At 51.5% G+C, this 23122-nt stretch overlaps 1 protein-coding gene across 3 annotated transcripts in view; it reads right to left on the reverse strand.

The window, feature by feature from the left end:
- ETS1 (ETS proto-oncogene 1, transcription factor) overlaps nucleotides 1–23122 on the reverse strand; it is a 65080-nt gene that overhangs the window by 23929 nt on the left and 18029 nt on the right. The window contains exon 1 of one of the 3 annotated variants that reach the window (XM_015884072.2): nucleotides 16491–16806. The exons of the other annotated variants lie outside the window; for them this stretch is intronic. Within the exon in view, the coding sequence (XP_015739558.1) occupies nucleotides 16491–16572 (82 nt within the window). The 5' untranslated portion in view covers nucleotides 16573–16806. Of the gene's footprint in view, nucleotides 1–16490; nucleotides 16807–23122 lie in introns of those variants that run through there. 3 annotated transcript variants of the gene reach the window in all.

Raw genomic sequence — 23122 nt, forward strand, 5'->3', positions numbered from 1 at the left:
GGATCAAGAGGAGCTCCTCAGGGGTTTAGGAAGACAGCCAAGGACTCTTTTGCTCTCTCACCTTCCCCTGTGCCACCAAGCCGCTCCATCCCACAAGGAGCTTACCACCACCCATCACACGGCACACAGGCTCTTCCACCCCAGGAGCCAAGCAGGGCAGGGTTAGAGATGGGGAGGCTGAAAGACAATTCCCAAAGTCTTCCAGCTGGCAGGGTTCAGCTGAGAAACCTTTCTCAGGAAGAGAGGAGGCTGGAGAGAGGGGGACCGGGAGCTGAGACCCTTCCCACGCTCCCCAATGGGGCACAGCAGAGGCGCCATCTCCCACATCTCTCATTCCAGATCCCTTTCCCCTAGGGCAGATTTGCCTTTCCCAGGTGCCCCCACACAGCACTGGGGCAGGAACGCCTGGGCAAATAACCCCAACTGAGCCCCACTTATTTAGGCAGGATTAGGCAAAAATTTGTCTGCACTTTTGAACTGTTTTCACAAGCGCAGCCTCTCACTCCCACGCAGGAAGCAGAAGCGGAGCCGGCCTGTTCCAATTAGGGCTCCTTGGACCAAAAGGGCAGCAAAACTCAGGGGAGAAAAGGGAAAAAAGAGGGAATAGAGGGGAAACTGGGGAGGGAGGACGGGCACGAGGAGATGCTGGAGACGGAGGGCACTGAGATTTGTACCCCTCCCGCAGCACCTCATCATGTTTCTCTCTCCCAGGCCTGGCACGAAAGAAAGGGACTGACATTTGCTATTTTAAATTTTAAATAAATACATTTTAAAAAAAGAAAAATAAGCTTTTTTTTTTTTTTTTCTCCCCCCCTTCAAGTAGTGAAAAATAAATACTCTGAGATGAAAGCGGGGTTTGAAGAGAAAAACAAGAGAGGAAACCAAAAGCCCGCACTGCTTAGCGCTGCAAAAAGAACAACAAAGCCAGCTTTCTTCCGGCATTCAGCAGCTTTCTTATGGAGATGCAGAGTGCCACGGGGGCGAGTTCTCCCACTAAATAAAGGGCCTGGAAACTTGTCCTCACTGCACGCAGATAAAAGGGTTTCTCTCGAGTTTGTACTTGGAGCATCACAGGGAGCAGGGAATGGGAAAGGTTAAGAGGAGGGTGGGACCGGCTGTCAGGATGCTCTTGCTGTTCAGCCCTGGGCTTTAGGATAAACTGTGTTACCCATCATGTAAAGGGTGTGAGCTACTCTGGGGTGTGTGGGCAGGGCAGCCGTGCCCACAGCCCTGCAGCACCCTGTGCTCACAGCAAAGCCTCCCAGGGCTGCATTTCCAAATGCTCACCAAAAAAACCCACAAAATATATAAGAACATCCCGGCCACCACCCCATGCCAAACCTGGGACAAAGGTCCCTCTAGTCCACAGGGTCATATCCCCATAGATCACATTCTTACATACCATAGCACTGTGTTTCATCTCACCAAGACTTATTTTGAACAGGACCAGCTTTGCAGCAAGAGAAGAGAGGAACATGGAAAATAGAGCAATCAGTGCTGGTTTTGGCTCGTATCTCTTGGCAATAGACCAGGCAGCAGCACTGACAGGTGAGAGGATGCTTCACCACCACCCAAAAAGCAGCACCACCACGCTGACCCCGCCTGCTGCCCGTGCTTCTTTCCATTCCCTCAGTCACAGTTTCACGCTGTGGGTGTTGGATGTGGACCCTGGGAAAGCGGCATCCCCTGCACTCACAGGGGCTCGCTCCTCCCTGGCGTTTGCGGGGGAGAAAAGGGGGAGAAGCATGAGAGAAAGCCCTGGATTGAAGCTCAGCAAAACCACAGGGCTTGAGTCAATGCTTGTTGCGATGATGAGAAAGTTTCCCCAGCTCAGCAGGCAGGACGGGACCCATTGGCTATGGAATTGGAAGCCAGGCTTCCCCTGGTGCAGGGCTTCACTGCACCCTCCTTATCTCAGCTGCTGGGGGGAACATGGATGGAGCAGAGGGAGCACCAAGGACCTATAGTCACCTCTGGGCTTCGATGTGGCCACCATTTAACGACACTCACCTAAATTATGCAAAGCAGCCAGCGAAGACAGCAGAAAGGTTTTTCCACCGAGATCTCAGTGGTTTAGATGCAGCAACTCTGCTAACCCAGCAAGCCCCCTGCAAACAAGAGCCCATGAATCAGCTTTGCAACGGCTCCTCTCACTTCACATCTGTGAGCATCGCTGCTGAAACCTTGTGTGAGCCCTTCCCAAAGGTGCAAGCTGCAGACACCAAAACCAGCATTGTGCACCTCCATGTGTCCTGGCTGGGAGTCTCTTTTATGGGTGGCCAGGCCCTTCTCACCCTGCTTTCCCATATAGACATCATATGAGCCACTGATGATGGGATGAGCATCTCATTTATGAGCTGGTTTTCCTCCAAACACTCCTTCACAGGGCAGGATGCTCCCTACCTCCAATGAAACTGCTCTCTTCTATAGGAAATACTTCCCCTGTGATAATTCACTCTAATTCCCACTAACTGCTTTGCTAAATAGCTCTAATCCCCACACACAGGCACACAGACACTAATGGAAGAGCAGAAAGGGCACAACAAAGCCTGTAATGGACACCCAGCCCTGGCTGAAAGCAGGTCAAGTGTAAATAGCAAAGCCAGGTCACGCCTGTAGCAGCCACCTCACACCAGTACTTGAGCTCAGGGAGATGCTCCTCCGCAAACAAGCAGCAAAAACCCAGCTTCTCACACCCTGAGCCCCAGCAGCAAAGCTCTAATTGCTCAACAGCAATGAGAGGGGGGGAAAAAAAACCACCCTCCCCAAACCCAGTGATACTGACTGAACAAACAACCAGATATTCATTTGCTTCTTGGATGGCTGCCCGAGGTATTCGAATGGCTCACGCCTGGGCCCAGAAGCCTCTTGAAATTCCTCGCTCTCTGCTGGTTAGGCTGGAAACCCTGTGAGGTTTAATGGCCCTTCAGGTTCACACAGCTGCAGGAGCCCTTTCCATGGCAAACCAAGGCTGGGAGCTCTGGGGAACAAATAGTAGCTCTCGTCTCATACACCCAACATATCCCTGCAGGAAGCTGCTGCACAACTTGTGCTGGTCTCATCCCCATGGTAATGCCACCTGGGACACCTCTGCTGCGGTGACATGACAGAGGGTTCATCCCTGGAGCAGGATGCTCAGGCACCACATGCCATAGCATGGTTACTCAGGACTCCGAGAGCACACACAGGTTGGATCAAATCCATACATAACCCAGCTCTGTTGCCTCCATCCGCTCACTCTGGTTGCTACAGGATGCACAGCACTGCTGCATTTCACATGACAGCCTCCCAGAAAATGGCCAGCAGTGATTTTGCAAGTCAGAGTTGAGGTTAATCGGCAGTACATTGTGTGAGGAAGATGCTGTCAGGATAGGAAGTGTGAAAAGGGAAGGCTGAGATATTTTGGCAGGGCTGTCCCCCCGCTGCAGGGATATAGGCCAAAGAGACTTTTGGTCATTCTTAGGTCTTTCATCACCCCACAAACAGATCCCAACCCACCAAGCCTGTTCAAGCACACCTGAAGAACGTGCTGTGCCAACATTCTGTAAGCAGCTATGCATGACCTCACAGCTGGAAATGGCTTCACTGCATATCTGCGGTCACACAGAATGACTCTGTGCCCAAATGCCATTTGTGCTGTCCATCACCATGACACAACACACTTCCCATCAAGATGTTCTGCATGGATGTCCCTGCTGCAGGGACTCCACTGCCAGACCAGTCCTAAAAGACAGCCGGAGTTCTCTTGGCCTCACAATGAGATGAGGCATGCAGCCACTCAGCCAAGCCCCTCCTTTCTTTTCCTTCCCCTCCAATCTGTCCCAAGGAAATCCCCAACCTCCACTTGATTATTAGCCCAGCCCAAGTTCTGTGTAAACCTTGTGTGCTGGCATCAGCCCTTGCCCGCAGGCTGCATCGATGCCACGTCATGCCAGACACGTGGGGACCACATGGCAGGACACAGACTGAAGTGCCCCCCAGCCAGGATGACGCTCAGCCCCAGACTATCCCTCTCCACATCAAAGCTGCTCTCCTCCTCTCACCAGCTCTCTCTCCATAAACCAGTACATTTGCTGAAGCAGGAAGGACTGGACCTGCAATGGAGAGCATGTTGGCAGTGCACACGCAATAACAAGTGCCCATGGGTCATGAGCAGAAGGTGCCTCTGACAACATCCCTGGAACACAGGACATCTCCATGTGATGCACTGATGCAGAAAACACTGAGTTGCCAGCGAGGAAGGCAGCAGCAGGTCAGCTCCTGAGCACACACGCTGCCCGGGGCAGCAGACTCTGGGGGTGAATCTTGCCACATCGCTCCGCAGCTGCAGATTCCTGCCTGCTGCCCATCCCACCCCACCTCCGCAGCCTCCCCAGCCAACCCTTAGCTCCAGGGCAGCTCCAGGCAGACACAGAGCCAAGCCCTCAAGAAACCATTGCTCAATGCAACAGTGCAAGTCGCGGCGTATCACATCCCTGGTGGATTGCACCAGGACTGCCGCTGCCTCACCACAGAAGGCCTGATTTCTAATATCAGCCTCTTTTTTTTCCCTATGCAGTTGAGAGTGTTTCAGCTCTGCTCAGCAAGCAGAGGACACGTGGAGGAGGACAAGGCATACAGTCACCACCAGGTCCCCATCCTGCTGTGTCACCTCATTCTACTCTGCCTCCATCACAGTACATGAGGATGCCAGGTCTGTCCTTTTGCATCAGTCTGAGCTGCCCAGCTTTGCAGTTCCAAAAGCGGGAGAGGAGAGATGGCCATATTTCTCTTTCAAATCAAACAAGTAATTGCACAGACTTTTGCAACCAGATTAAGGTTGGGAGGTCGGAACGCGGCTGGTAAATCTCAGCACTGGTTGCTCTAAATTACATTAAACCAAAGATAGTCAATCATTGTAATCAACAAAGTTATTGCTAACTCTGTAGAACAAATAGCCAGCTCTGCTAGCTGCTGACAAGAGAAGCAGGTAGCACAGCAATCTGTACACCTCTCATCCCCCTGCACTGTGTATGGATTTACATCTCTGCAGCACTGGGTGTACTTCTGATGAAGACTTGCATTTGCAAGCACACTGATGGCTCTGAAGGTATCATATCCTTCCTGCAGGTCACAGATATACACAACAGGTGGACTGTTTTCACCTCCCCACACCTGGTATCACCCCCAAAGGGGGCCATGGATACAGCTGATGACCTTCACTTTAGATCTGGACCTTTTCTTATCATGTGCTGTAGGAGGAGAGGGAACCACACTCAGCTCCTCCAAGGATGGAGGTCAGAAACAGCCCTGGGAGATAACCTGGGAAGCAAAACTCTGCAGACCATGCTGGACTGCCAGACCGACTGCATTTAACAGCATCCCAGGAACAGTTCTCTTTCTGCTGTTATTGTTTGGAAGCAGACAAGGAAATAGTGGATTTTCCCAAGCACAAGAACAGCCCTGAGATTAAACCTCCTTCATGCTTTTCATCAGTTTTAGATACCAGGGCTCCCGAAAAGCAGACTGTGCTCAGAGCTCTGCACCATTCAGGCTGCACTGTGAAGCCTCCAGGTGATCAAGCAACCCCAGTGAAGAGAGCAAGAGCTTTCCCAAGCGGCCCCAGGAAGCTTTTCTCTTCCAACTCTAACTTCTAGGAATATTCCCACCAGGGACCAGGGCAGCAGTAGGGCCAGACAAGCCTTGGGAAGAGGAGGAAGGTGGGAGTGAGCAAGGGAAAGCAGCCAAAACCATGCTGGGCTGCCCCATTATCTTCAGCCATCTCCATCCCAGCACCAAGGGCTGGCCAGGATGAGGATTATGTCACCTATTGGCCTCGGATGGGACAGCAAAGGGCTGGCAGGGATAAGGTGGGGGGCTGGGGGTGCTCAGAGGAAGGCCCAAATTTGGAAACCTCCACACAAGCTGCAGGGATGGGAGGAGAGAGGCTGAGATGCTCACAGCCCTCGCATCCACCCCATGTGCAGCATCCGGAAGCTATTAAGGAATTACAGCCTCGCTGGCCCTGAGCCTTCCCCGGCAGAAGTGCCTGGGAGCAGATGGTGAAAGGGCTGATTGAATTCGGCTGCTCAGGCCAAGAGGCTGTTAGGAGAGATGCAAATGGAGAAGGGAGTGGGGGTGTCGTTCGGCTACTCGGGAGCCAGGAGCCCTTGCCAGGAACTTTGGGAATCCTCCACTGATTGTAATGAGCCCTGGGATGCTGCAGCTTTGGGCTGGGTCACTGCTCCTGAGCCATGATGTGGGTTGACGAGGCTCCCACCCATGGAGCCAGGCTGCAAAACTGAAATGTACATAGAGCAACCTAGTTCAAAACCCCAGAGCATCCTCTTGGGCAACAGGGAAGCACAGGGCACAGACCCCAGTGCTCCTCTCAGAGGGAACAGGGCTCAGATGATGATCACTGGGGAAAAGGTCTGGTAAGATAGGCACATAGTATGGAAAAAAAGAAAAAGTAGGCCAAAAAGCATGAATAAATAAGTCATCATTGGTGCCATTTGAAGGTAAAATTGGTGCCTGCAGCCAGCAAACACCGAAGGAAGATTCCAAATTGCCTGCAGGCAAAGGAAGGGTTTTAAAAACCCTGGGAAGTGGGGAAGAAAAGGGATGAATGACCAAAAAAGCAACACAAAGCCAAGCTCTGGGCTCCCTGCCCTGGCAAGTGGCCCCACACCCCCATGCCCTGGGGAGCAGGCACTGGTTCCAGAGCCCCACGGTCTCAAATCTTTCTTTTTTCCAAGCAAATCCTTCTCTTTTCCAAGCAAGAAACTTCCAACAACTCCCCCAGGCTGGCCCCGCTCCCCAAAGTTGGGCAATCACGAAGCTCGTCAGGGCTCTGACGAAGGCGCAGGCATGGAGAGCTCCATGACCGTAAGGGGATCTTTTTGGAGCAATCTTTTCCGAGACAAGTCATGAGGTTGTTTCTTGCCTGGAATTTGCTCCCACGGCTCCCATCGGCCCCTGATTGCTGAGTCAAGAGATCGCTGGGCTGTGCCCTCCAGATGAGTAAATTAATTGCCCGGGGGGAGGAGGGCAGGGAGGGGACGGTGAGCACGAAGCAATGACTCTCCGGCCCTGCGCACGCCTTGGCAGCGGGCTCCACTGCTGCTTTGCAATGCATGGAATTAGTCACTCCATTAGCAAGCACGGTTACACACAGCTGTTTAAAGGCACATTATCCCTATCCATCCCTTTTGCTTTCCTTCTGCATTTCTTTTTTCCCCCCCACACTTCCTTTTTTTCAAGCATATCCACTGAATACTCGGGACCAGCAGCTCCCAAGGCAGACACTACCCAGAGATGCCAAGCAGCTCAGACTCACCCAGCCCCACTTCCCCATCCCTGCTGGCCCTGTTGATGTAACCCATCCCTCTGCCGGGTCACTCTATAGGATCCATATGGTAACGGCTGCTCGGGGTTGAGCTGTTTGAACGCAGGAACACGCGAGAGTCATCCAGCTCGAAGGCAGAACACACGCATGGCCGGGGCCTTTCAAGTCTCAAGCCAGCTCCAAATCTGGAGCCGCTTAAAGGGATGGAAAACAGCGCCAGTGACTCAGTGCCCCGCTGGGCCACAGCTACCGTGACAGCCCTGAAAGCCCATTGCTGACGTTGGAAAGCGAAACTTTCCCAGCCCTGTGGCGGCACTGAGCAGCCCAGAAGTGGGGACATCACAGCGAGGCTGAGCCTGGATCTCTCCATATCCCATCCTGGAGAACATCCCAAGCGATGTCGTGGGGATGGAGGAGTCCTTCTCCTGTCCAGCTGCAAACCAGGAGGAACCGCACTTGGTGACCTCAGCAAGCTGTCCGGGGAGGCAATAGGCTACGTAACAGGCCCTGAGTGTTTTAAAAGAGAAAGCACTTGGGATTGTGTTGGGAAACAGCTTCTCACAACGCTGTGTAAAACATGCCTGAACTTCACGTGCTCCACTGTGGCTTTTCTTTTAGCTTTTTCAGCTTTTACTGTCGCTTCTGATGGTGGTTCACATTTTTGGTAAACAATTTCTCAAAACTAAAAGGTAAAAAAAAAAGCAATCTTGCTGTTTTTCAGCTTCCAGAGCACTGACCAAAGCGGAGCGGTTTTACACAAACACACGCAGTCAACCTATAAAACAAAAACCTTCATGTGGGTCAAAAAGCCACATTTTGATTACTGTGATAAATGATGCTAACAGGAAAGAAATAAAAAGCAACATGAAACAAAGCTCGGAGCACTCCCAGTGTCTGGATCCAGTGGCCTGTGCCTCAGTTTCCCTACATTAAACCTTGCCCTGCCCACTGTTGGTGTCAGAAGTTGGGATCAGCACCCCCAGAGTTTTAGGGCTGAGCACCCAGTGTGCGTTGCGACGCACAAACAGCCAAGTCCTGCTGGTTTGCTCCTCTCGTGCTCCTCAGCAGCCATCTGAAGAATGCCCTGGAATCGTGTCAAATATTTTAAATGAGATGGGGGGGAGAGGGGGCACGGGGCGGGGAGCAGATTGGGGGGAGCGCTCAGCTTTGACTCAGTGTCTGGCTTCTTTCATCAAACTCACATTCCTAATCATGCCATCACCCTCCGGGAAAGTGCGACAATGTACATAATCCATGTGGAGCCAATTTAAAATCCCCTCCACGGAAGAAAATGCATTTCATTCATTAACAAGCTCCGAATGCTTCACTGGGGTGAGGAGCCGGCCTCAGCCATCCCAGCTTACCCATATGAGCAGAACCACATCCTATAGGAGAGCAGTCCCTCATGAACCCATGCACGACTCATGGCTCAGCCCACTGCACATGCTTGTTGAATTACATTGGGTCTGTATCCACCTGAGGTGGATGGATGTCTCTGCTCTTTCTGGCATCATCACAGGAGAAGTGGAACATCTGGAGCCCTGCCTCACTGAACTGCACAGCTGAGTGCTTCCTGCAGAAAGCTGCTGTCTTGCTACGTCAGCCCTATGCTTCCATCAGGCATCCTGGGCAAAAGGGAAGCCCTCCACCCAGCATTAAACTGAAAAGTTGATTCAGAGGGACTGGGGCTAAAGCTCCAAGCAGCCATTCAGCCCCTGGCCTCTACAAGTCATCTGGCTGCACAGAGCTGCCCATGGGCATCCGCAAGCAGCACAGCTGTGACGGAGCCCTCCCCACACTGCCCAGCACCTACAGCTACATCAAACCACACGCGATCTCCAGTATCCTCCAAAGCCTGACATCTCCCAAAAGGAGCAACAGAAAAAGTGCCTTTTCCTCTCTGGGATAGAAAGCTGCTCTTTATTCCATGCATGTGCAAGCTGCTGTGCACTAGCAGGATATTTTCCTGGTGGGCATCGCTCCACAGAGAGCAGATGCAGGGTTGACCAGCACAGCATCCTGCCTTCTTGTAAATGCACAGCAAAGCTGGCGCGTGGTGCACAAAGGCGCTGAGCAGAGGGCACCAGGCAGCAACCGCAGCTCGAGACGTGCCAAAAGACTGTGCATGATCAGCAAGATCAGGGAGGTGATGGGGGAAACGTATTGCGTGGTCGTGCCCAGACAGACGTCGTCCCAGCGACTTGACGCCGCTCAGGTCACCAAGGACCAAACCAAGGCTCAGACTGCTGCCAGTTGAGCAGGGGTGAAAACAAAACAACACACAAAAATGCACAGTTTCATCTCACAGTGCAGACAGGAGGAGTGCTGGGTTTGCTCCCCACGCAGAGCTAAATAAGCCTAAAGTTACTCTGAGCCACCCACTGCATGCAAAAAGAGAGCAGCACAATTTTGAGCGCTTCTGAATGTGAGCACCGCGAGCTTTGCTGCCATCTGAACACACGCTGCTTGCAGAAGCTCAGGTTTTGCATGCAAGCATTTGCAGTTTGCTAACGTTACAAGCACATGCTCTCAGATCCAGCAGTTCTAGATGTGAAGGCAGAGCCCCTGAGCAGAACTACTGTTTCTTTTGCCATCTCTCTGGACCCAGCACTGAACCCACTGGACACGAGCCACTCCCCCATTCAAGTTGATATTCATGCAGATAAAGAGTCTTGCAGATTTACACATTTTCCCATAATTACCACCGGAGCCTGAAGCAGCCACAGGCACAAACCCTGGAAGCTGGGATGCAGACAGAGCACAACTCCAGACCAGGGGCACGGAGGCAGCCTGCAAGGCACCCAGCCCACAGCAGAGCTCTTATCTCCGCAGCCATCTCCCAGTTTTGTCATCAGGAGGAGCAAATTCCAAGCAAACCCAACAACAGCCACTTCAGCTCAAGCCAAAAGCCTCTTCAGGGCTCAAGTGCCCCCGCCCCCAAATTCCACTGCACCTGGGAAAAATGTAGAAGCTTGTAGGAGAATCAATAAATATTTATTGTTAAACCAGCAGTATTTTGACTGGAGATGTAAGCATGGCTCGATGCCAGTGTAACCAGAGCCTCTTGGCCAGCACTGCAAACAAATTTGCTTTCTGTATCTAGTTGGGAGATTATAAACTACACAGTGAAGGGGAAAAAAAGAAACACAAGGCAGCGAGCAGCTTAGTCACGGAAGAGGAACAAAAGAGCTCAGATGTATAACTATGTCGTGGGCTAAAAAAAAAAAGGGGATGCAGGGCCAGTTTTTGGCTGTGTGACAGCTGCACCGTTTATATCAGCTGCAGATCTGTCCCACCAGCTTCTGCAGCAATGAGGCTTTCTCCTGGATCGGAGCATCCCTGCCTGCAGAGGAACTGTGCTGATATGGATAAAGCAGCCCCGAGCACACAGCCAGGAAATAGGTTGGAGGAAAGTGCTGGGATCTCCAACTTGACAGTGCAAAGTTTGGGCATTCTCTGCTCTCAGGAGTTCAAGCAAAGCACATTGTTCCTGATTTCATTGCTTCAGTTTGCCCCCTGGCACCTTCCTACCCCCACAAAAGTCTTTCCCCGAGCTGAATGTGAGATGCCAGCAGTTTCATCCTTTCCATTCATTCCAATGACAGTAGTAACAGTTATCTCCCTAAGTCATGCAATTTGCTGCCTCCAGGCAGCTCATGTGCTCATGCAAGTGCCAGCTGATGGTGCTGAAAGGAAAAGAATCCCTTTAATTGTCTGCGACAAATCCACATTGGTTTGTTTTTTTCCTTCCCCCAAATCCCACCACACTGCAGTCACTCCACGTGGCATCCCTGCTCATTTACAACCCTACTCCATATTCAGTCTGCTCTTACATGTGCCAGAGATAGATTTGCTCTCACCAAAACTCCGCTCGGTGACACAGAGCTGCCCCCAGCATCCAACTGCCACCTCGAGGTCTAACTGCAGGGTTTGGACTGCTAGAGGTAAATGGGAGCCTGCTTGGGCTGAGTCTGCAGAGCTCAGAGACTGCCAGGCACAATCTTTCCCAGCTGATTTCCACATCCACCCTGAATTCCATCTCCAGACAGGGAAATCAACACCTTTGAACCCTAAACTTGGACCTGGTGTTTCCCCAGCTCAGCCATGCGATGGATCAATCCAGATGGATATCTCCAAAGCCATCTCCCTGGTAAAAGCCAGCATGCCAGTGTCCCACCAGGGAGCACAGGCACTGCCTGCCAGCAATCCGTCATGCATTCAGGCCAGCAGATCCCTTAGCTCCCTTTGGAGCTTATTCCTGCATGAGACTGTGTTATCCCTTCATTTTATAAGGCTCATCAAAGCATAGCACACCATAATTACATGGCAAATTAGAGGCCACTTCGTGTAACTGTGCTGTAATTGCACAGTTGTTACATGCTTTGTGGACGGCGTGATGAAAACGTGGAAGTAATGGGGCTCTGCTCCTCTTTCTTGGAAATTCTGCTCTCTGGACCAAAGTTAAAAGCACTTTATATCCAGGGATGCACTTCAGGGTGTGCATCCCCAAAGGAGGCCATGAAGGAAGGGCGCAGAACATCACAATCAGAAAGATTGCCCTCTTTCCAGCTCTTTTCACATCTTTATTCTTCGAGCAGACACAAGTTGACACTGAACAAACTGGTGACAGCCAGGGGCAGCCCCTCCCTGCTACGAAACTATCGTCCCCCCATCCCAGCTGGATACCACAGTGATGGGCATTTTGTAAGCGCATAGAAAGATAATTGCTTTTTTTCAACTCAAATTCTCACCTCATACAATCAACACTGAAAATACTGCGGGAGCCCGAAGCCCTCATTTATTGAGCATCGCCCTCGGCTGATGACTCGTGCCCACACAGAGCAACCTACAGGCAAAAAGGATCTCTCACCTTTGCTGTGGGTGTAGAAGCAAAAGCATTTAAGAAGATGATTGCCAGCATTATCCGCTGCCCTGAGATCACCGAGATGCCAAGAACGGCAACTGACACCTCTGCAAGGACCAGCCCCGTGTGGGTGCTGTGCAGAGATAACCCATCAAACCCATCTCTGAAGAAGAGCGATCCCCCCCCTTTCTATTCCTATCAGCTCCCTGTCTGACTCCCCCGAGTGGGATTCTGCTGCACACATACATAGACTGTGTGGGAATTAACGACTTGTGTTTGGAAACTTGTGCTTTCTGAGATCTCATCTGAAGGCTGTGATGAAGAAATGCTCGGGATTGTAAAGCACTTTGCCCTTTCCCTGCAGTAAAGCACAGCACAGGAGGGAACCCAGCAGATAGATTTGCTCAAATACAAGCTCCCTCACTTGTGTGCACTAAAAGTGAAAGCAAAGGACAAGAAGAGATAGCCCTGGCTCCGGGAAGAGGAAGCCATGTGCAAATCCTACATCCCAACATGCACCGTGCAGAAGCTGTCTGCTTCCCTGCAGCCATCGCAGCAGGAGAAACCTCACTCATCCTGTTGGAAATATCCTCAATAATTTTTGGTCAGGACGGTATCTCTGATAAAAAGCAGTTTTTATTCGCGATTGCAATGGCGGGCGCCCTGATGGCAGAAGCACCTATGGACATGATGTTACAGTTTTTATACCTTTTCTCCCATATGTTTTCCCCTCCTGTTTCCCCTTTGATTGGGTATTCCAGGTTACAATTTTACTCGAGATTTGCATTACATTCCGACATTTGTTGATTCCCGCGTTATCTTGTGATAGTCAGTCGCCATCCCGCTGGTTTTGTTTCCAAGATGTCTCGGTACTCTTATTGATATGTTGATTTCCTTCAAAGCTTCTTTCATTCTGTCCCAGAGACTGTCGTTAAACAAAAAGCCTGGAGTGGTGATTCCAGTCCTTCCCATATCTCTCCAGGCACATCCTTAGGTATGGCATGACTTGTAGGTTTTACAGTGTATACAACAAAAACGTTAAATCATATATTATTGCTAGTTTATACGGTTATATCGTTATTTTAACTTATCCTCTTTGGATCTTTTATCACTCAGGTCCTATTTGTCCAGCACCAAAAGTAGTTTTATTTCAGATAGCTGGACAGACAGGAGCTGCGGTCTTTATAACTATGATTTTTACCTAATAACTATAAATTTCTTCACTTATATATTCATATTTTGTTCTAAATGCAGAAACAACATTTGATTCCCACAATCCCAAACATTAAACAGAGGGAAGGGCTCTTGCCAGATAAAACATCACCCCCGGGATGCCACCCACACACAGGCCAGTGGAAATACATGCCTGTCTCACAGCTGGCCCTCAGGTACATATGGGAAGAGCCCAAATGGATGGGTCCTATCAGGATTTCACAGCCCATTCCTATTTCTATGCTGGGCAGAAAGATGCCCACCACCAAGATGCACCCAGAGGGAAAGGAGGAAAGAAGGGAGTGGATGCAAAGCCCAGCACCTCTGCCTACACATCACACCCTGCCCTGTGGGAAGCCCCGGGGCAGCAGGTCTGCAACTTAGTTAGCAAGAAATGCAGTTATCTCTCAATACTGGGAGTCCCAGTGGCACACTGCCAGCTTCCAGCAAAGGCTACAGGGCTGCTTTAAACTCTGACCACAGAGACCAAACAGAGCTCTGCAGAACTGAAGGAAGCAAAACTGATTTGCAGAGGGCAGCGTTTACCAGTTGCAACGTTCAGTTCCAGGTAGCACTGACTTGTGCCTAGTTTGGGTTCTTCCCTCAGTGGATGAACTTAGAAATATCCACGATAATAAAGCTGGTAAATTCGGTCTGTCAACCCATTGGTGGATCAGATACATATTTGCAACTAAGACCGTGTTATCATCCACTCCTTCATAGCATTACAATGAACACCCCCTCCTCCCACCACTTGCATACTAAAGGAGACCACTATGGGGTACTTTGGCTCCTGACCTCACCGCACTCAGATGTTCTGGCTGAAAACAGCAGGGAATTTGGCGTTGGACACCCTGTAGAACTTCACATCCCTTTCGAGTTATTTTTAAACCCTTTGGACACAGTGCAAATCCCATCCCATTTTTTGCACACCGAGGCTGTTACGCATGTGGGTCAGAGCAGGTTTTTGTTTGGGGGAGAAAAGGGGATGCTGTAGCACAGCCAATGCATCTCTGCAGCTTTACAGGGCATCCAGCACCTGGCACATGAAATACTTTACACAACCTGTGCCTGTTTTGGCTCTCTCTGTCTAACATTAAACCCTATGGACACGGTAGAGCAAACCTGCTTTACTGCCTCGCTGGCACATAAAGGGATGAGTGGCTCATCTCAACCAGGCCATATCCATTTCAAAGGGCAACGGGACACATTTGATGGCAGATTCCACAAGATACCAAGGGCTGAGCAAGCAGGACCTCGGCAGCGGTCTGAAATAGACTGAAGCAGAGAAAGTGTGACATCCCCTATTTGGAGCATTGCTGGATGCCTGAAACAGAAGGCAGCAGCATCCACACTCCCTCTCTCATCGTCAGTCCCAAGCACACAAGAAAGCTTCAGCATTCTCTAAAAAGTTGCAGGGGAAATGAGGTTAAGCCAGCTAATTGACAACATTGACCTTTCTGGCTCAGCGTTAACGCAGCCACCAAAACAGAAGCGACTGCAGCTGAAACCGACAGGGAGTCAGCTCTTTTTTACCTTTTTGGTTTGTGTTTCTCAGCTCTCTTCCTGCCAAAGTTTAAACTTTGGGTCAAAGCTAAAAGTTGGTTGCTGACATAAGCTGCAGAAGAGCTTTAATTGAAGAAAACGAACTGAAGGCAGCACGAAACAACACGTCCTCACTTGAGGCAAAAGGCAGCTCCATTGATCTGCTGCTCAAACACCTGAACAACAAAGACTCCTCAGTACCCGCTGCCACCCGTACTAGGAGATGTTTAAATTTAAACAGATATTTGGTCTGATTGGAAGACAAACAAACCCTCCCAGCCCTGTGCCCATGAGCCAGGTGTTCCTTCCCATCCCATTTGTTTCGTCTACAAGCAACAAGACAGCAGTCGTGACCTGAAGTGTACAGACAAGCCTTGGGTAAATGTAATTTCAATCAGAGCTGTAGGAAACGGGCACAAACAGAACCTCAGCTCTACCAGAATTTCTCATTTAACCTGCTTAGGTACTTTGGAAATTGTCCTCAGCATCCCCATAGCGACTGGAAGCCCTTCAGAGCCCACACAGAGCTCAGCTTTGTTAGGAGCTCTGAAGCCGCTGTGATCCCTGACTGGGTCCCCCACGGATCACACAGGTCCCCCCACACACCCAACTCCCTGCAGCTGATCCCATACACACACACCCTCCTTGATCTGGAGCGCTGAGTATCAATTGGTTCCCACCCACATCCCCAATCATATCACTTGGTGGTGATCCCCAGAAACTTATGGAATGGCAAAGAAACAAACATACAGCTCTGACCTGATTTCCTTCGGTGTACCAAAGCACAGAGGGAATATTTGGGGGGAGAAAGGGAGCAATGGGACTGTGCTTAACCCTCCCTTGGAGCCACAAGGCAGAGCTGCGCCCCTGCAGCCTCTGCACCAGTAATGCCCTGCTCGGCAGACAGCGCTGTGAGACCAGCACTCCTTCTGATAGGAAACGTTCAACTGGCAGCTCTGTGCAGCCAGCACAACTTAGAGCTAATAGAATTTAACAGAAAAGAACAAACAAAAAGCGCGCCTCGTGACGGTGACACGCTGCTGCCTTCCCGGATCGCTGCAGCAGCCCGTCCTCCCCCCCATTTCTTCGGGGAGGGATGAAAATCAAACTAAGGAAAGCAGAGCCGCGGGTTCTCCCGATGAAGAGGCGGTGCCGGGCCGTCCCGCTCCCCATCCCGGCCGCTCTCGGACCACGGGGAGGGGGGGGGGATCCGCCCCACGGCCAAAGCTGCGGCCCCGCCTCGCCCGTTCGCTGCCGCTCCGTGGGAGCTGCCCCGATCCCACATCGCGCATCCCACCGTTGTTCATCCCGTGTCGCCCCGCAGCGCTGCCGGCACCGAGAGGAGAGCGGGGTGCGGCGGTCGCTGTGCGGGGCAGGGAGGGGAAGTGTTCAGAGCGCTCCGAAGTCAACTTCGCGTTTATCCCGCCGGGCAAAGCCCGAACCTCAACCTTCCCACGGGACCCCCCCATATACCGCACATCCACCCCAAACCTCCACCCTCGAGGAGGCGAGAAAGGATTCCCCGGGACGCGGGCGGCTCACCGGGGGACGGGAAGAGATCGATGTCCACCTTCTCCGTCTTGATGATGGTCAGGGTGGGCTTCAGGTCCACCGCCGCCTTCATGGCTGAGGCCGGAGCGAGGGGACCGGGACAAGGAGCTGGGGGGCGGCTGCTGCGCCGGGGCAGCGGCGGCCGAAGCGCCTTCCTCCTCCTCTTCCTCCTCCTTCCTTCCTCGCTCTCTCTCCCTTCTCCTTCCGCGCTCCTTCGCTGCCTCTCCGCTCCGCCTCGCCCCCCCCGCCGCGCCGACCGGCCGGGCTGAGCCGAGGGGAGGGCGTTGGGGCGGCTGTGACAGCGGCGGGGAGGGACCCGGCTGCCCCCGCCCCGGAGGCGGCCCCGGACCCGGCTCTGCGGGGAGCGGAGCCGGAGCTGCCTCGGGGGGCTTTGAGCTGCGCCTTGAGGCACCGCCAGTCCCGTTTCCACGCGGGGAAAAAGACCTCGAGGTGCTATTTTCTCCCTATTCGATGCCCTGAAGTGTCAGCTCATGGGTGACAGCGACGCTCTAAGCACCGCTCGTGTGCCAGCAAAGAGGGCTAGTTCGGGTGGGCTTTGTGCAGGTGGGAGCCCAAACGGGTTTGGGAACGGCTAGAAAGATGCAAGGTGAGTACTGGGCCAGCACGTTGCGAGCTTAACAGAAGAATATCGGTTTTCACATAAAATACGTTTTATTACATTTGGGTAGCAAAAAACTTCAGACCACAAACGGCAGAGCAGAGCAGAAAGGAGATTATGACTCACAGATGTCAAATTACCGGTACAAGTGTAAAAAAAAAAAAATCAGCAACCAGTTTTTGTGGTTGTTTCTCTCCGAAAGTCTCAGCAGTTGGTGACACGCTCGCAGGGACACAGCAAAGCTGGGCCCAGGGGCTGCAATGGGGAGAGGGGTGAGTTTGGGGCTGCTCACCCTGGGATGAGGCAGAGCACGTGAACACACATCCAACAGGAACCCCCCTACGTGCTTCAGCTGCAGACGCAAATGTTAGAGCTCAGAAGTATTTCTAGCTTCAGCGCTGCCTTTCTCATTCAGCCAAGGTGTATTTATAGAAGAAATGTCGGTGGAAATAAAAGAAGCTGTGAGGTGCCGGGGCCAGCAATGCAGAGCCTGATGCTCGCTCACACAACAGCTGTTTAACCAAGGCAGACAGCTCAGGCTGTTTGAACACCAGCAAAGCACAGCGGGCAGCGAGCTGTGCCTGAAAGCTCAGCCTTGGGTGCCTCACATTTGTATTTCCAGTTCACCCTCCACTTACAAGATCAGTTCTTCATTTCTACACAGCACCCACACCGGTGATTCCCTGTGACCGGCACCCAATCACCCTCCTGATTCCTGCATGCTTATCGAAGCTCTGAGCCATGCTGGGTGTTGCAGGCAGGTCACGAAGGCTGAGCACCTTCATTTGCAACAAACCACATGAATCTGAGAGTTTGGCTGCAAGAATAAAACTTGGTCTCAATTCCACCCCCCTGCACAGGATGATGGACTTGTACCCGTCCTGCCTTGGTGTTGTTTATCCCCTTATATGATGGACAGTAATGATTGAAGGAAGAGACAGGAGAGAGGAGTCTGAGCAGAAAGGCTGGCTGCGATGCACGGTGGGGAGCAGGGAGAGCGCATGCGTGCTGCTGGGGGGGGAGCAGCCCCACAGCTGGCTGCAGCCTCCTGGCCACAGTGAAGCCATCAGAAAGCACCTGCGGCCCCCACGGCCCCACCGTTCCCTCATCTAGTGCTTGAGAACCCGCAGTGCTCAGGGTGAGTGCAGCCTCCTGCAGCAAACCACAATCCCCAGGCTGAAAGAGCAGGCATGCAGCGAGGCCGTGGTGCTGTGCCTGTGTGAGAGCTGATGGGGATGAGCTGCTGACACCATGCAGGAGGCTCCCACGGGCGGAGATGCTCCTGGATGCAGCAGAGGAGCTGCTGCTGGGATAAAAATGCTGAGCTGAGAAGGCACCAGCTGCCTCTCAGGTGTCTGTGCTTTAGCCCTGTTCCTGTGGGCTGATACATTTGGCTCGGCCTCTCCTGTGAGCATTACGGACTGGCTGAAGTCCCATGCACCTGTATTGAGGCTTCCTTTCTTCTGGACCCATACAAGGGCTCTAATAAAGACTGTTCTTGCAGCTTGTGTGTTGTTTATTAGAGAAGATGCACACACTCCTGGCATGTTGGCTCAGCGCCGATCCTGCAGAGCTGATGACTCTAAGACACAGCTACATGGCTGCAGGGGGCTCTGAGCTCCCCCAAACTCCTGTTTTGTTTTGCAGGATAATGAGGAGCACTTCCAAGAGCAGCATTGGGGCAACAGATCTCAAAGTAGAGGGAAGGTGGGGGAAACGAAGAGAAAGGCTGTGGACAGAAATTTCCTCCCAGGGCAGCTGAATCTCTCCTTCAAACTCGACTCCATCCTAGCGACTGCCTTAATTTGTGCTCACTTCAGAGCCTGCAACATGAAAGCCCCGGCTCTGAACTCCAGCTGAGCCGCTCAATGGCTCAGTGTTCGCAGAAGGCATGGAAGGAATCCATTGATTAGTTTCTTCAGCTGGGATGTGACCATTTGGAGTCCAAGACCTGCCAAACATGACTTTGCCTCAGCAACTGGTTCCTATTTGCTGCTTACAGGCTTCAGAAAAATCTTTCCTCTTCAACATCCAAGACTCGCCCTCCTTTTCCATTCGGTTGTTCTTCAATATTAATATCTGTTCCTGTTCTCCCCCGTTGAGGGAGGATGCTGGGCTGTGGACAACGGCCCTCCTGCCATTAATACAGTCAAAAGGTTTTGCTGTCGGTCAGAGATAACCATCTGCCCTCCCTCTGCAAAGCAGCCCGATTGTTTTTCAACAGTTTGGAACAAAGAAAGGACAGGCAATAATGGCACATTGTTCCAGGGATGCTGACTAACCTTGGTTTAAATGAATAATGATTATTATTCATTTCGAGTTGAGGAAAGGTGTGAGGACACCACAGCCCTTCTGCAATGTGGACTCAAGCTCTCTCCTAGCTGGGGCTGGCCCTTCCCATTAGCAGGGCCACATCTACTCCTGTTGAGCCTTTTTGCAAGCTGGCAGCTGTGGGCTCTCCTCCAGATGTTGTATCTGGGACAGCTCCTTGGGTTTGCTCACCTCTTTGCTGCTGCCCTGGGATCCTCTACTGCTGGGTGAGCAAAGGTGCTTTCCCAGCCCCAAAACTCAGCCAGCTTTGGGGTGAACACAGTGGCTACGTAAGAACACAGAGCCCCACCACCCAGCTGTTATGGACAGGAAATGAAGAACACCATAACCAATTAAAACTGCAGGGGGATATTTATGGCAGAATGTAATTAGCCAAATTGGAGCCTTCCCCAAAACTACCATGGGATTTTTAATGACTGCGAGCGGTCAGGGCCTCGGTTTGATGCTTTGTCAAGCAAACAATAACCAGAGGGCAGGAGACAAAAGTCAGGAGCAAAGAGGAAGAAAAAAAAAAGTGTTGTGCAATTCCAGGGAGAAACGGAGACATGAAAGGACTTACGGCAAAGGGTCATTGTTGGAAAGAGCAGCAGCCACCACTCCAAGAAAGGAAAGAGCAGGGAGGTGGCTCTGGGTGTGGAGGTGGCCCACTGCAATGAGAGGAAGGAGCAAGCAGCTGCCATGACTGTTCCCCAGGGAGATACCTTTCCTGGAATTTAAAACTAGATGAGAAATTCTTTCAAGAGCCGTAATAGCTGGGAAGCATTTGAGCGAGTTGTTGTATGCTGGTAAAGGGATGCTGGGTTAGTAGTCCTGGTGACAGCAGCCTCCCCTTGTTGGCTAAGCAGCCGGCACGCAAATACAGCCCATTAAGCAGCACATGTTGTGTGCCCTGCATTGCTGGCTGGGAAGGCTCCCTCATCTTATGTGTGTGGGCAGGAGATGGTGTCCATCATGAAATGCTGGCTTCTCTGTGGCCCAGGTGGCTACAGACCCTGGGGTCCCATGGCTGCTCCGTGCCCAGAGACACGCAGGGTCCCCATCCTCTGCACCACCTGCCCTAAAAACGACTTTCTGTTCGTGCCACAGAGCTGCAGACTTCAGCCCTCAACTCAGCCCCGAGCAGCCCAGATGCTGCCACAATAACGTCCTCTGATTGCCCTCCGGGTGCGAGCGGAGGAAGCCGCCTCCGAGCCTCCTCGGCTCCTGCTCTCATTAGCTTCCCAGCGGAGATGGCTCACAAAAGCATCTTTGTGGCCAGCGAGGCGGCAGGAACCCAGCACAGAGCCCCACAGCACAGCGCTGGTCAGAGCTCCGTGGGTACCTCAATCAGAGCTCTCACAAGCTGCTTAAGCATCTTCAAGTGTCTCCTGCTATTGGCTTCCCAGCGGTCCCATGCTGCTTCATAACCTGATTAGCTAATGTGAGCTGGAGCGATGTAATTCTGCCTTGAATTTCGTTGGCGGGGGGTGCTGTCACTCACTCGTTGCCTTGCTGGAATAGATGGCTGGATGGAAAATCCTCGTAAGCTGTTCTGCAGCTCTGTTTGCTCTTGGTACATTTTCCCTTTCCTCCTCAAGTGACAGCACTGAGTTTTTTGGTAAACAGGACCCAATGGTTTTGCTGTTTAACTGATGATACTCTCAGTTACCCCCAGCATGCATGGCTAAAACACATCAAACCTCATTTGTGGGACCTCTCGTCCTACAGATCTAGTCAGATCTCAGGCAGTCTCATCCACAGCAGAAATGAACAGCTGAGACCTCAACAACACATCTCTGCTCACAGCTTCACCCTTCACATTCACTGATCTCCAGCAATAAAGGTTACTGAACTCATTCTGGATGGTCCCTAAAATACCCCAGTGAAGCAAATCAGGATGCCATTCACCAACATTTCTCTGTTCCTTGTTTCAGAATCAAGAAGAAAAGCCAACACTTGAAAAAATGTCAAACAACAGCTGCATTTTGTTTTCATGAAGGTGTCGGGAGCCTCAAAAGCACCTTTCAATGACCAACAATGCAGTGCCAACCTGTACAAATTCAGAGCCTGAGAAATGGCAGCCACCAGAAAAACACAGTTGCACACAGACAGTTGGATCTGGTCAACACAGGGGAGTCAAACACTTGAGTGCAGTGACCCTCAGGTTAACTCTGTGGCCAGGACAGAGAGGCTCAGAAGATGGGAGTTTAATTCCTGGTCAATATTTCCACATGACCTCTTACAGACTTCTGTGCCTCCATCTCCCTTGTTTAACAGAAGGATGCTTTCTCACTTCACAAAGGGACCACGACAGGGTCAAGCCATGGAGAGATTTGAGGGGACAGCTCATGACAGACCAGGATTCCCATCTCCTGGTGTGCAGGACTCTGGGATTCACAGGCACCATGTCCACAATGGCCAAGGTCTCTCCAACCCAAACCATGGTCCCACCTCAAACACAACAGGCGCTTATGCAAAATCTATGGAGCTAACTCATGGCTCATTCACCCATGTACACCGTGCTTGCAGCACATGTTTATGGGGAATTATGGGATGGAACTCCCAGCAATCAAACCTTGGAGCTGCCCACCCAGGTACGATGCTGGCAGAGACACTCCTTGGGTGAAGGATTCTCCCATATGAGTGTTTCAAAGAGGAAAACCCTTGCCGTGCGTTGGAAACCTCCTCGCTCCCAATTGTCTCAGCTTGGCAGCCGGGCCTGATAGTGAATGAACGACAGAGAAATATTCTGCTCTACACGTGTTTGGGTTTTTCGGGTGGTTTTCTTGGACAGCGATCCTGGCTCTACAACAATGCCCGTCTTGTTCTGCCCCGCGCTACAGAGCAGGCTTGAATAGATCTGTCTAAAATTATAAGCGGGCAGCCCCTGGGCTCTGCGAGATCACAGGCCACATGCTGGGGCTGAACAAAGGCTCTGCTATTTCCTAACAATTAGCCCAGCTAAAAGGACATCTATCTCCTTCTATTAGAGCCACCACGTGCCTCCCAGTCAGTCCATTGTGAAGCTAATTAAATAACACGCCTCTCTCCCCATGAGGGTCTCCTGATTAGCTCGCCTCAGTCCTAAATCCTCGCTGGTGTAAATGGACAAGAGACAGCTGGTCGGTAGGGGCCTTCGACTCCGAGCATCGTCACTCATTATGTAGCTATCATCATCACCAGTTATTTCGGTTTTTTAATTATCTCCTGAAAGCCGTTGAATGGAGATGGAGAGATAGAAGGAGTTCGGCACACAAACCGGCTCCTTCCCTCCACTTGCCCCCTGCTCGCAGCACAAGTTGTGCAAATAGCTGATTTATTTGTGTTTTTTCTGGCTTGCTGGTAGCCAGAGGAATGAAAAAAGAGAGACACCAATATTTTGTCCTAAATACATTCTTGGTTAAAACAAACCACTTTCTTTTTCCATATGCCTTTCATTGGGCTAACATAGCAAAAAGAAACTAAGCAGGGAAAATCATGTGTCACTCAACCTGAGCTTCATCTCCTCATTTTGGCATTATCAAGTGGGAAAGAGTTTGGAAATGTAAACAAAAACATCCCAAATAACCTGATAACAAACCCTCATTGCACACAGTTCAGCTCTTCAAGGAGGCTGCAGTGGCAGGGCTCAGGTGCAGATGAGGTGCATCATCCTTGTGATGTCATATCATATCATAGTATCATAGTCTCGTGC

The sequence above is a fragment of the Coturnix japonica genome, chromosome 24, assembly GCF_001577835.2.
Source record: "Coturnix japonica isolate 7356 chromosome 24, Coturnix japonica 2.1, whole genome shotgun sequence".
Lineage (NCBI taxonomy): Eukaryota > Metazoa > Chordata > Aves > Galliformes > Phasianidae > Coturnix > Coturnix japonica.